The sequence below is a fragment of the Nerophis ophidion genome, linkage group LG19, assembly GCF_033978795.1.
Source record: "Nerophis ophidion isolate RoL-2023_Sa linkage group LG19, RoL_Noph_v1.0, whole genome shotgun sequence".
Lineage (NCBI taxonomy): Eukaryota > Metazoa > Chordata > Actinopteri > Syngnathiformes > Syngnathidae > Nerophis > Nerophis ophidion.
In genome coordinates this window covers 28,082,841-28,096,294 of record NC_084629.1, presented here as the reverse complement: position 1 = coordinate 28,096,294, position 13,454 = coordinate 28,082,841, and the positions used below count along the sequence as shown (strand labels likewise).

Genomic DNA, 13,454 nt, shown 5'->3' with positions numbered 1-13,454 from the left:
GCACATTCTTTAAAATAAAGCAAGCATTTGTAAAAATGCCATTCTATCGTCATCTCACTCACACAGACCTAAAATATTAAGACACCGTTGGAGTGAGTTAAAGTTAAAGTTAAAGCACCAATGATTGTCACACACACACACTAGGTGTGTTGAAATTTGACCTCTGCATTTGACACATCCCCTTGATCACCTCCTGGGAAGTGAGGGGAGCAGTGGAGCGCAGTGGTGCCACGCCCGGGAATCATTTGTGGTGATTTAACCCCCAATTCCAACCCTTGATGCTGAGTGTCAAGCGGGGAGGCAATGGGTCCTATTTTTTTTATAGTCTTTGGTATGACTCGGCTGTGTTACGAGTATATATAAATATATATATAGTTCAAGGGTGGACCCCGAGATGCAGAGAATGGAGGCAAGGCTAGCGATAGTAACAAAATAAATATATTTAATAAGTCAAAATGGTAACTTAGGAAGATGGGGCAAACGTGCACACCATGGGAAATATAACAAAGGTAGTCTCTCTCAGAGGCTGGCCCGGGGAAAAGGCCTGGACGCACACAGCATGGCAAAACTAGTCCTCAAAACAAGGAGGCTAGAAAAAACAAAAACACAATAAGGTCAAAATACATGAATATACGAGAGCAACATACAAGGGGAGCTGAATACCAGAAGCACATGTCAGAGTGGAGTTCAGGAACAATAGTCGGCAGGGACCAGCTGGCGCTGAAGCGCTTAAATACTACCGGGACGTGATCGGCAGCAGGTGTGCCTAGTTGAGGGCAAATAGACTGGGGAAAAAACTGACAAACCAGATGAGGAGGCAGGGAGAATACAACAAAAACAACAGGCTGGGGTTTGAACTCACCTACCGATCTCAGAACGGACACTCTAACCACTAGGCCACTGAGTAGGTTACCCAGAACAGTGATAAATACAAAAAACATTTGTTAAAAAAAACTATTTTACTAAAAGAAATTACATGTTTGGGGCATTTTGCTCAACTTTTTTAGCATAAGTGCTGAATGATTACTCTAACTTGAACAAATATATTGGCAAATCCATAGCAATCATCATTGTTTACTTAAAAGTGGGCCTATACGTGAGGACCTAAAGAGAAAGTAGAAATATCCTGTCCTGTAAACTTTTCAAGAAGTGCTCAACAATGATGCTGCAAACTGCAAATATTTATTTTTACCACAGTTAGGTAAAGTAACATATCACAATATTCAACAACGACATGCAGTACAAATTAAAATCTGAGACAAATAAAAAGGTTTGAAAACAAATCTTGAGATACATATGTGTGTATCACAATCCTAGTGTGTGTGTAAAGTGTGAAAATGGGTGTATCACAGACCTGGGCAAATTAAGGCCCGTTAAGCTTTTCAATCTGGCCTGCCTAACATTCTCAAATAATTTTTTTAGTTCTTTAAGATGGAAAGTGTAGCTGCCATTATGATATGCAGTGATGTTTTGTAATGACCGTAAGTCTTGAACTATACAAAGTATTTCAAATCATTGGAATCTGCGCTTTTGCATGACGTACTACCGTATTTTACGGACTATGAGTCACATTTTTTTTCATATATAGGCCGGAGCAACTTATGTGTGAAATTATTAACACATTACCGTAAAATATCAAATAATATTATTTATCTCATTCGCGGAAGAGACGAAGAAAATGTCAGCAATCGCCAAGTATACGTCAGCCAATAAGAATTCGGCGGGGGTGGGTGATGGCAGAAGTGCATTGTGGGTCATGGGATGCCAACTGCTATATGCTACTACCGTAGCTATTAAAATGGATCATTTCATCATTGGCGGTAACTTATAAAAACTGAGAAGGGCTGAACAAAAATGGCACCGAAAAGGAAATCATGTACTGCAGATTACAAGCTGGACGTAGTGAAATATGCAGCAGAAAACGACAAGAGGAAGCGGCGCATACCTTTGGAGTTGGCAGAGTTGTTTAGAAGCGACATTGAGGAAGAAGATTTCATCGGATTTATCGATTAGGAGTGACAGATTGCTTGGTAAATGTATAGCATGTTCTATATGTTATAGTTATTTGAATGACTCTTACCATAATATGTTAGGTTAACATACCAGGCACCTTCTCAGTTGGTTATTTATGCCTCATATAACGTACACTTATTCAGCCTGTTCTTCACTATTCTTTCTTTATTTTAACATGCCTTTCAAATGTCTATTCTTGGTGTTGGATTTTAGCAAATACATTTCCCCCAAAAATTCGACTTATACTCCAGTGCGACTTGTATATGTTTTTGTCCTTCTTTATTATGCATTTTCGGCCAGGGCGACGTATACTCGGGAGCGACTTATAATCCGAAAAATACGGTAGTTACTATGGTGATCTACTTCCCAGCAGCTCAGACGAGGCACCAAGCAGTGTGGGTGGGGAGCATTTCCACAGAGTTTTTCCAGAGCGGCCAGACTGAAATGCGGGAGTCGGGGACAGACTAAGAAAGAGATTTTTACAACAAAGTTCTAAACCTTAGTGATGGATCAGATTGTAGGTGGGGTTGTTTTTACCCTTCCCGTTCATATTTTGCTGAATGTTGCATTTTTGTTGTGTTTTTCTTGATTGTGAAATATGTCGATGGTGTAACGTTCACATGTTGTCAATATTCAGTGTTTTATCATTCATAGTTATTAATATTTTAAATCACACATTCTTTATTTTCATGTAAAATCTGGGTGTCTCATTCGATAAAGAAATGTAAAAATCCATTTTGTTTTTTTAAGCCGGTCTGTTATCACGTTTTTAGCATTCAATCAGACATTATTGTGACGTTTTGGATTAGTGTTCCTAAAAATAGATATACCGGCCGTTCAAAGCTCTCACTAATCAATCAATCAATCAATGTTTACTTATATAGCCCTAAATCACTAGTGTCTCAAAGGGCTGCACAAACCACCACGACATCCTCGGTAGGCCCACATAAGCGCAAGGAAAACTCACACCCAGTGGGACATTGGTGACAATAATGACCCAGTGGGACGTCGGTGACAATGATGACTATGAGAACCTTAGAGAGGAGGAAAGCAATGGATGTCGAGCGGATCTAACATGATACTGTGAAAGTTCAATCCACAATGGATACAACACAGTCGCGAGAGTCCAGTCCAAAGAGGATCCAAGACACAGCAGCGAGAGTCCCGTTCACAGCGGAGCCAGCAGGAAACCATCCCAAGCGGAGGCGGACCAGCAGCGCAGAGATGTCCCCAGCCGATACACAGGCAAGCAGTACATGGCCACCGGATCGGACCGGACCCCCTCCACACGGGAGAGTGGGACATAGAAGAAAAAGAAAAGAAACGGCAGATCAACTGGTCTAAAAAGGGAGTCTATTTAAAGGCTAGAGTATACAAATGAGTTTTAAGGTGAGACTTAAATGCTTCTACTGAGGTGGCATCGCGAACTGTTACCGGGAGGGCATTCCAGAGTACTGGAGCCCGAACGGAAAACGCTCTATAGCCCGCAGACTTTTTTTGGGCTTTGGGAATCACTAATAAGCCGGAATCCTTTGAACGCAGATTTCTTGCCGGGACATATGGTACAATACAATCGGCAAGATAAGATGGAGCTAGACCGTGTAGTATTTTATACGTAAGTAGTAAAACCTTAAAGTCACATCTTAAGTGCACAGGAAGCCAGTGCAGGTGAGCCAGTACAGGCGTAATGTGATCAAACTTTCTTGTTCTTGTCAAAAGTCCAGCAGCCGCATTTTGTACCAACTGTAATCTTTTAATGCTAGACATGGGGAGACCCGAAAATAATACGTTACAGTAGTCGAGGCGAGACGTAACAAACGCATGGATAATGATCTCAGCGTCTTTAGTGGACAGAATGGAGCGAATTTTAGCGATGTTACAGAGATGAAAGAAGGCCGTTTTAGTAACGCTTTTAATGTGTGCCTCAAAGGAGAGAGTTGGGTCGAAGATAATACCCAGATTCTTTACCGTGTCGCCTTGTTTAATTGTTTGGTTGTCAAATGTTAGAGTTGTATTATTAAATAGAGTTCGGTGTCTAGCAGGACCGATAATCAGCATTTCCGTTTTTTTGGCGTTGAGTTGCAAAAAGTTAGCGGACATCCATTGTTTAATTTCATTAAGACACGCCTCCAGCTGACTACAATCCGGCGTGTTGGTCAGCTTTAGGGGCATGTAGAGTTGGGTGTCATCAGCATAACAGTGAAAGCTAACACCGTATTTGCGTATGATGTCACCTAGCGGCAGCATGTAGATGCTGAAGAGTTCAGGGCCAAGGACCGAACCCTGGGGAACTCCACACGTTACCTTAACGTAGTCCGAGGTCACATTGTTATGGGAGACACACTGCATCCTATCAGTAAGATAAGAGTTAAACCAAGACAGGGCTAAGTCTGACATACCAATTCGTGTTTTGATACGTTCTAATAAAATATTATGATCGACGGTATCGAAAGCAGCGCTAAGATCGAGGAGCAGCAACATAGATGACGCATCAGAATCCATCGTTAGCAATAGATCATTAGTCATTTTTGCGAGGGCTGTCTCCGTCGAGTGATTTGCCCTGAAACCGGATTGAAAGGTTTCACATAGATTGTTAGACACTAAGTGTTCATTTAACTGCTCCGCAACAATTTTTTCAAGGATTTTTGAAATAAAGGGAAGGTGAGACACCGGTCGGTAATTTACCATGAGGTCAGGATCGAGGTTAGGTCTTTTAAGAAGAGGATGAATAACCGCTTTTTTGAATGCTAGGGGAACAGTGCCCGAGGAGAGTGATAAGTTTATAATATTTAGCACTGATGGACCTAATAATACAAAGAGTTCCTTGATCAGTTTCCCAGGAAGAGGGTCAAGTAAACATGTTGTCTGTTTTATTCCATTTACACGTTGTAACAATTCCTCTAATGTTATTTCCTCAAAACGAGAGAAACTATTTTGGAGGGCAGTATCCGCCGTATATACAATCGTGTCAGTGTTAATAGAACTCCGTTGTAGCTGGGACGCATTGTCTTTAATCTCCTTTCTAATGACTTCAATTTTCTTACTAAAGAATTGCATAAAGTCATCAGCTGAGTGGGTTGAGCTACTGGAAGGAGTCCCTTGTTGGGTTAGCGATGCTACCGTACTAAACAAAAATTTAGGATCGTTTTTATTACGGTGGATGAGATTTGAGTAATATTTAGCTTTAGCTAAGGTAAGCATGCGTTTATAAGTTATTAAACCATCACTCCATGCTTGATGGTGCACCTCAAGTTTAGTCGTGCGCCATTTGCGTTCCAGCTTTCTGCATAATAATTTCTGAGCTCTAGTTTCTTCTGTAAACCACGGGGTGCGCTTTTTTGGAGCCTTTTTTAACTTTAGCGGTGCTATGTTATCAATGGTTTCGCGCAGGGCGTCGTTAAAGTTGTTAGTGAGGTTATCAATAGAGCCCACATACTTTGGGAATGGTGCCATTACCGAGGGCAGTAGGTCAGCAAGAGTTGTCGTTGTGGCTGTATTAATGTTGCGGCTGCTATAGCAGTTATTATTATTATTAGTTTGACGAACATGCGTCTGAACCTCGAATTTTATAAGGTAATGATCGGACAATACTTTAGTATACGGGAGTATCGTAACTTTGGAAACGGTGATGCCCCTGACAAGCACTAGGTCTATCGTATTACCGTTGCGATGCGTGGGTTCATTTATTATTTGTGTGAGACCACAGCTGTCAATTACAGTCTGGAGCGCTACGCACGGTGGGTCCGATGGGGTATTCATATGGATATTAAAGTCCCCCATTATGATTATATTATCGGCGTGTGTCACTAGATCAGCAATGAACTCTGAGAATTCATTAATAAAGTCCGAATAGGGCCCTGGGGGGCGGTAGATAACAGCCAGGTGTAGAGGCAGCGGTGTGACAGACCTCATAGTAAGCACCTCAAACGATTTATATTTATTATTTATGTTAGGACTAAGGTTAAAGTTTTCGTTGTATATTAGTGCGACCCCCCCACCCCTTTTGAGCGGACGGGCAATATGCGCATGTGTAAAGTTAGGAGGACATGCCTCATTTAGCGCAAAAAAGTCGTTTGGTTTAAGCCAGGTTTCGCTGAGACCGATGACGTTAAGATTGTTGTCTCTGATAATATCATTAACTAACAACGTTTTGGGAGACAATGATCTTATGTTTAAAAAACCTATATTATAGGTAGTGGGCTGTTTTAGGGAGTTTTTGATCAAATTATCCGTAGTAGCAATATTAATAATGTTGTGTTTATTATGCCCAGTGCATTTAGTATAGTTACGACCATATCTAGGAATTGATACGACAGGAATTTTCCGATTGTTTGATTGTTGCTTTGATAAACTGCACGCATCATGGTTAGCCACCTCAGTAACGGGGATTTTCCGATTGTTTGTTTGTTGCTTTGATAAACTGCACACATCATAGTTAGCCACCTCAGTAAAACACATGTCCAACTCTGAAACACTCAAAGCAGAAAAAACTTGTTCTAATTTAACTGACTCCTTACTCAGACCAGTAGTCTCGCATTTTCCATCTAAATCCGTCTTCGGGATGGAGGAAAGTGGTGTTCTGTGGGGATTAGCCTTCTGCTTTGTTTTTAGCCCCGCTCGGCATCCGCGTTTCCGATCACACCGCTGGCGTCTGCTCCGTAGACGGCCCCCGCTGCTACTAGACTCCCCTGCTTCACGGGCCGCTGGATGTAGCCGCCGATGTATTCCCATGCTAGTTAGCAAGTCTAGCACGCAAGTGTCCATCAGTCCAAAACGGCCCGATATGTCCACATCCAGAAGTGTCTGGCGGTCGTACGTGATCACGGAGTGACCACGATGTGAGCCAGCCATAAAGTTTGTGGAATTGTCCGGTATTTCTGCCAAATGTTCCATCTTTAGCAGGAGCTCCTCGAGAGCGCAGCCCGTCCGGGCGCCGCCATCTTGGATTATTATTAATGGAAGGAGGTTTTGGCTCAAAATCTCACAATACATGGCCCCATTCATTTTTCCTTAACACGGATCCATCGTCCTGTCCCCTTAACAGATAAACAGCCCTAAAGCATGATGTTTCCACCCCCATGCTTCACGGTAGGTATGGTGTTCTTGGGATGCAACTCAGTATTCTTCTTCCTCCAAACACGACGAGTTGAGTTTATACCAAAATGGATACACGGATGATACAGCAGAAGACTGGGAGAATGTCATGTGGTCAGATGAAAACAAAATAGAACTTTTTGGTATAAACTCAACTCGTCGTGTTTGGAGGAAGAAGAATACTGAGTTGCATCCCAAGAACACCAAACCTACTGTGAAGCATGGGGGTGGAGACATAATGCTTTGGGGCTGTTTTTCTGCTAAGGAGACAGGACTAAGGAAAGAATGAATGGGGCCAAGTTTCGTGAGATTTTGAGCCAAAACCTCCTTCCATCAGTGAGAGTTTTGAATGGTTGACCAAATACTTATTTTCCACCATAATTTACAAATAAATTCTTTAAAATTCCCACAATGTGAATTCCTGGATTTTTTTTTTCACATTCTGTCTCTCACAGTTGAAGTGTACCTATGATGAAAATTACAGACCTCTGTCATCATGTTAAGTGGGAGAACTTGCACAATCGGTGGCTGACTAAATCCTTTTTTGCCCCACTGTATGTGTGTGCAAGATGGGAAGGTGTGTGTAAAAGCATTGTGTGTAATATTTCGCAAAAACTGTGAAGCAGAGTCTATGCCTAATATCAGGCAAATCTGCACAGTGGTTTTGCTTACTGTGTATAGACTTTAACTGTGTGAACGTTCAAAATTGATTTGTAAGCAATTGGAAAATACTGTAAAAACATTTCAATAACAACATGAGAGTAAATGTTAGCAGCTCAATACAAGATGACTGCAACACATACAGTTGCATACTTGGTCCATGACTTACCCTCGCTCTTCTTCTTTTTTTTATTGCCTTTTTTGCGGTCGGCTTTTGGAGTTTTGACGGAAGGTACGGCGCGGGAGTCTGTTGAGGTGGGGGGTGTTTCTCGCCTTCCTCTCGGTCATGTTTTCATGGTGATGGTCTTGCAGCGGCCGGCGTCATCTCGCGGGACCCTCCGGTGCCGTGAATGTCATTTAAGTGACGTCTTGGTGAAGATTGATGATCACTAATTTTTAGGTCTATTTTTTTTAAAAGCCTGGCTGGAGATCGACTGACACACCCCCCGCGGTCGACTGGTAGCTCGCAATCGACGTAATGGGCACCCCTGCTCTAGATAGAACAACAACTTTAGGTTGTGAGTCGTGGATGAAAACATCTTCCTGAATCATGTTGATTGACAGCTAACCATCTGCCGTTGTTTTGTCACTTCCTGTGTGATAGTGTCCAAACATGTCCAGTGTGGAGCTGCAATCCATGACAGAAAACAACATTTTACACAGCTGGGAGAATAGAAATGTTTCAGTTTCAGTGTGCATTACATATTGTCACTTGGTCAAGCGCCATTCATATAAAACTTGCGGCCCGCATTAACATTAAACTTTCATATTAAGGTGGGGGCCGCAAAATAACCTCTCCCGGCGCGCAATTGGCCCGCGGGCCACATGTCTGAGACCCCTGCTCTAAGGTTAAATGTCTCAACTTAACTCTCAACTTTTCAACAGTCAATGTTTACTTTTGTATGAATATTAAAATAAAAAATTAAAAATCCTGACTTTGGAGCAATGTTCACTGACTCTAGTATTTGGCTCTGTATTAAATGCAATGGTTTTCCGTATTGGGACCATGATTTCGGTCCTAACATGTCCACCGGTCCTCATATGGACGTTACTTTTCCTAGTTGATGTCTCAAGAAGGGTGGAAAGACAAGACGGCGTGGCGCAGTGGAAGAGTGGCCTTGCGCAACCCGAGTGTCCCTGGTTCAAATCCCACCTAGTACCAACCTCGTCACGTCCGTTGTGTCCTGAGCAAGACACTTCACCCTTGCTCCTGATGGGTGCTGGTTGGCGCCTTGCATGGCAGCTCCCTCCATCAGTGTGTGAATGTGTGTGTGAATGGGTAAATGTGGAAGTAGTGTCAAAGCGCTTTGAGTACCTTGAAGGTAGAAAAGCGCTATACAAGTACAACCCATTTATTTATTATTTATTATTTATTTTTCCCATTCAGCCAGGTGGCGGGCGTGTGTCGCCTGTCGGCCGACTCAGCCCTGCGCCGCTGCCGGACGCCCGACGGCAACATCTGCAGCGGGAGGGGCAAGTGTGACTGCGGCGTGTGCGTCTGCCAGGCGTCAGATCCAGGGAAATTTTATGGGCCTCGCTGCGAGTGCCATGACTGGGTCTGTGCCACACACAATGAAAAAATATGTAACGGTGAGTACACAGAGCGCATACCATCACATGTGCAGTGGTATTAGTAGACATTATGCCATATGACTGTACTGTAATATTGTTTGTCATGACTTTTTTGAATTTTAAACTAACACAAATCTTTGTTTAGAGCTCCAATTGGACAATTGCCCTATATTTTTATACATCCACCAGAGGGTGCTATGTTTTCCCATTCGAAGCATGCAGCAAAATTTCCCACTTTTTATTTTGTTCAGTATATGTGGGGAACACTCATGTTATGTCTGTGTGTCGATTACTAACGTTAAAAAACAGTTCATATGTTAAAAAAACTGTTTGTGTGCTATTTTCTACACAAAATAGGTGACGGAAAAAAAAAGATTTTCAAATTATTTGCTATTGTTATTTGTAACAATTCTTAATCATTTAAAAAAAACACAATTTATTGAAATATATATATATATATATATATATATATATATATATATATATATATATATATATATTTTTTTTTTTTCTGCTGTACAGATTTATTTTAGAAAAAAGAAGTGTTGGATACGTTCTTTTATTGCCTTATTTGTATTTGACTTTATTAAATGTTTGGTTAGAATTTTACTAAACAAAACCCGTTTTATTCTAAGTAATCGACAAAACCCAAAACCAGTAAAGTTGGCATGTTATGTAAATGGTAAATAAAAACAGAATACAATGATTTGCAAATCCTTTTCAACTTAAAGACAAGATACTTAACATTCAAACAGGAAAACTGTTATTTTTGCGAATATTAGCTCATTTGGAATTTGATGCCCGCAACGTGTTTCAAAAAAAGTTGGCACGAGTGGCAAAAAAGACTGAGAAAGTTGAGGAATGCTCATCAAACACTTATTTGGAACATCCCACACGTGAAAAAGCCAGTTGGGAACGGGTGGGTGCTATGATTGGGTATAAAAACAGCTTCCATGAAATGCTCAGTCATTCACAATCAAGGATGGGGCAAGGGTCACCATTTTGTGAACAAATGTGTGAGCAAATTATCGAACAGCTTCAAGAACAGCATTTCTCAAAAGGTTCAGAGAATCTGGAGAAATCCCTGCACTTAAAATTGAATGCCCGTGACCTTGGTTCCATTAGGCCTCAAAAAGTGACATCAGCGTGTAAAGGATATCCCGACAAGGGATCAGGAACACTTCAGAAAACCACTGTCAGTAACTACAATTGGTCGCTACATCTGTAAGCGCAAGTTAAAACTCTTTGAAAAGCGAAAGCCATTTATCAACAACACCCACAAATGCTGGGCCCGAGCTCATCTAAGATGGACTGATGCAAAGTGGTCTGTGATCTGACGAGTCCGCATTTAAAATTGTTTTTGGAAACTGTGGACGTCGTTTCCTCCTGAACAAAGCAGAAAAGAATGATCCGGATTGTTCTAGGCACACAGTTGAAAAGCCAGCATCTGTGATGGTATGGGGGTTTATTTGTGCCCAAGGCATGGTTAACTTACACATCTGTGAAGGCACCATTAATGCTGAAATGTATATACAGGTTTAGGAGCAACATATGTTGCCATCCAAGCAACGTTATCATGGAAGCCTAGGCTTATTTCAGCGTGATCCAACAGCGTGGTTTCATAGATAGAAGGGTGCAGGTACTAGACTGGCATGCTTGTAGTCCAGACCTGTCTCCCATTGAAAGTGTGTGGCGCCTAAAATACCACAACAGAGACTGTTGAACAACTTAAGCTGTACATCAAGCAAAAATGGTTAATAATTCCACTTCAAAAATTGGTCTCCTCAGTTCCCAAACGTTTACTGAGTGTTGTTGAAAGGAAAGGCCATGTAACACAGTGGCAAAAATGCCCCTGTGTTGCTGCCATTAAATTCTAAGTTAATGATTACTTGCAAAAAATAAAATAAGTTTTTCAGTTGGAACGTTAAATATCTTGTCTTTGCAGTCTATTCAATTGAATATAAGTTGAAAAATGATAAGCAAATCATTGTATTCTGTTTTTATTTACCATTTACACAATGTGCCAACTTGACAGGTTTTGGGTTTTGTCGAAATATATAATAACATTTTATTTTATGGAGGAATGTATTTAATCATAGCACTGGCACCCATTGTGTTGATTTTGAATCAAGAATCGATCCTGAATCAAATCATTAGCGCCGAGAATTGAATCAAATCATGTGTTGCCCAAAGATTCACAGCCCTAGTAAACATACTGGCCGTTAAAGGGTTAAAATATACAACATATAATTAGTACACTATATTTATATTTCAGGCTGAAGTCATTTTAAAGGTTTTGAATAAAAAATAAAAAATGGGAATATACATGAAAAAATATGAATATATGATAATTTTCCAGCAGATGCTGGAAAGCGGCCGTTTGTGTCCTAAAGAAGTTGAGCATGAGTAATAATACAAATGCTACTACTAACAATGTGGAATAAATTTAAATGTATGATATTTTCACGTTTTTGGAAGCTGCCATTTTTTGCCCTGCTTCGCTCGAGCGCACGTTTTTCCCAATAAAAAAGTCTAAAAATAAAAATGCATGAAAATTAATGTTACTGATCATTGATCCACTGTGAAACCTAAGAACAACAACAATTAAAAAAATTAGGATAATGCAGGAAAATATGAATATGTGTTCATTTTGAAGCAGTTTTGTGAAGCATAATTGTTTTATCCCGATGAGCTCAAAAGTGAGTAATATTAATAATCTATATTATTATAAACAATTCTAACAACTATTTTTCAGAAACAGATATTTTAGTCCCGAGTAGTTTGACTGTAATTTTTTTTTAAATAATCAACAAAAATCAAGGCTTAAAAATGTATGTTTCTAACAGTTGTTGACCTATTTCCAGGCCTAACACTAAGCTCAAGTGTGCGTTTTACTCTAAATTTGGGAGCGACACACACACAGCAACAACAAAAGCAGCTTTTCTGAATAAAGGGAACCACAAAAAAATGGCATTATTAGTTTTATTTTAACAAAAAATATTGGGGTACATTAAAACAATGTGTTTATTATTTCATTTAAGTCCTTAAATACAATAGTGAACATACAAGAAAACTTGTCTTTTATTAGTAAGTAAGCAAACAAATGACATATGCAGTAACATATTGTGTCATTTATCATTCTATTATTTTGTCAACATTATTAAGGACAAGCTGTAAAAATGTATTATTAATCTACTTGTTCATTTACTGTTAATATCTGCTTACTTTCTCTTTTAACATGTTTTATCTACATTTCTGTTTAAATGTAATAATCACTTATTCTTCTCTTGTTTGGATGTTTTACATTAGTTTTGGACGATACCACAAATATGGGTATCAATCCGATACCAAGTAGTTACAGGATCATACTTTGGTCATATTCAAAGTCCTCATGTGTCCACGGACATATTTCTTAAGTTTATAAACATAATATGAATTTGAATTTTGTGATGATGAAAACTATTGATGTACTCATAGTAGTATCGACTAGATACGCTATTGTACTTGGTGTCATTACAGTGGATGTCATTTTTTAGCGGTGACGCCGGTTAGCTATTGTATCCTCCTACTGTGTGTAGTGAAGCATATTTAGCTATTCCTCGTCCTCCAGTGATAATAATACTTGTAAGAAACATGCTTTATTGGTCGCCGTGGAGACGAGGATTGGTGATTTAGAAGTAGCTAGCCATGTCTTAAAGCACCTCTTTCTGAGGGCGTTTCAGTGTTAAAACTTCACCTTTATCGTAAGTTTTTAAGCCAACATGCGTTCATTCTCCGTTTTCTCTCTACAAACTGTGTCTACTTGGAAGTACTCTGTGTGTGTGCGCTGCCAAACATGCTCCTTTGGGTAGCTGACATTTTTTGTATCATTTATTGTCTTTTGTTTTTCTTTTCTTTTGTGGTCCATACTCTGCATGTACACAGTCTAAAAACTGTTGGCGACAATCAAAGTTGCAGTCAAAACTTTGGAGCCGCCTTCTCATTCACGAGCGTGCGTGGTGAAGTGGATGTAAACTTTTGAAAAGTGCCTGGGAAATGGCCCTGCATGTTTATGACGCAAACATATGGCGCGTGTGCTGTGATTACCTGCATGCAGGGCGGGAGGGGGTCTGATA

At 40.3% G+C, this 13,454-nt stretch overlaps 1 protein-coding gene across 1 annotated transcript in view; it reads left to right on the top strand.

Annotated features, from left to right (window-relative positions):
* Positions 1 to 13,454, top strand: part of itgbl1 (integrin, beta-like 1) — an 89,437-nt gene that overhangs the window by 14,625 nt on the left and 61,358 nt on the right. Inside the window, exon 2 of the mRNA XM_061879745.1 lies at positions 9,155 to 9,357. Within this exon, the coding sequence (XP_061735729.1) occupies positions 9,155 to 9,357 (203 nt within the window). The remainder of the gene's footprint in view (positions 1 to 9,154; positions 9,358 to 13,454) is intronic.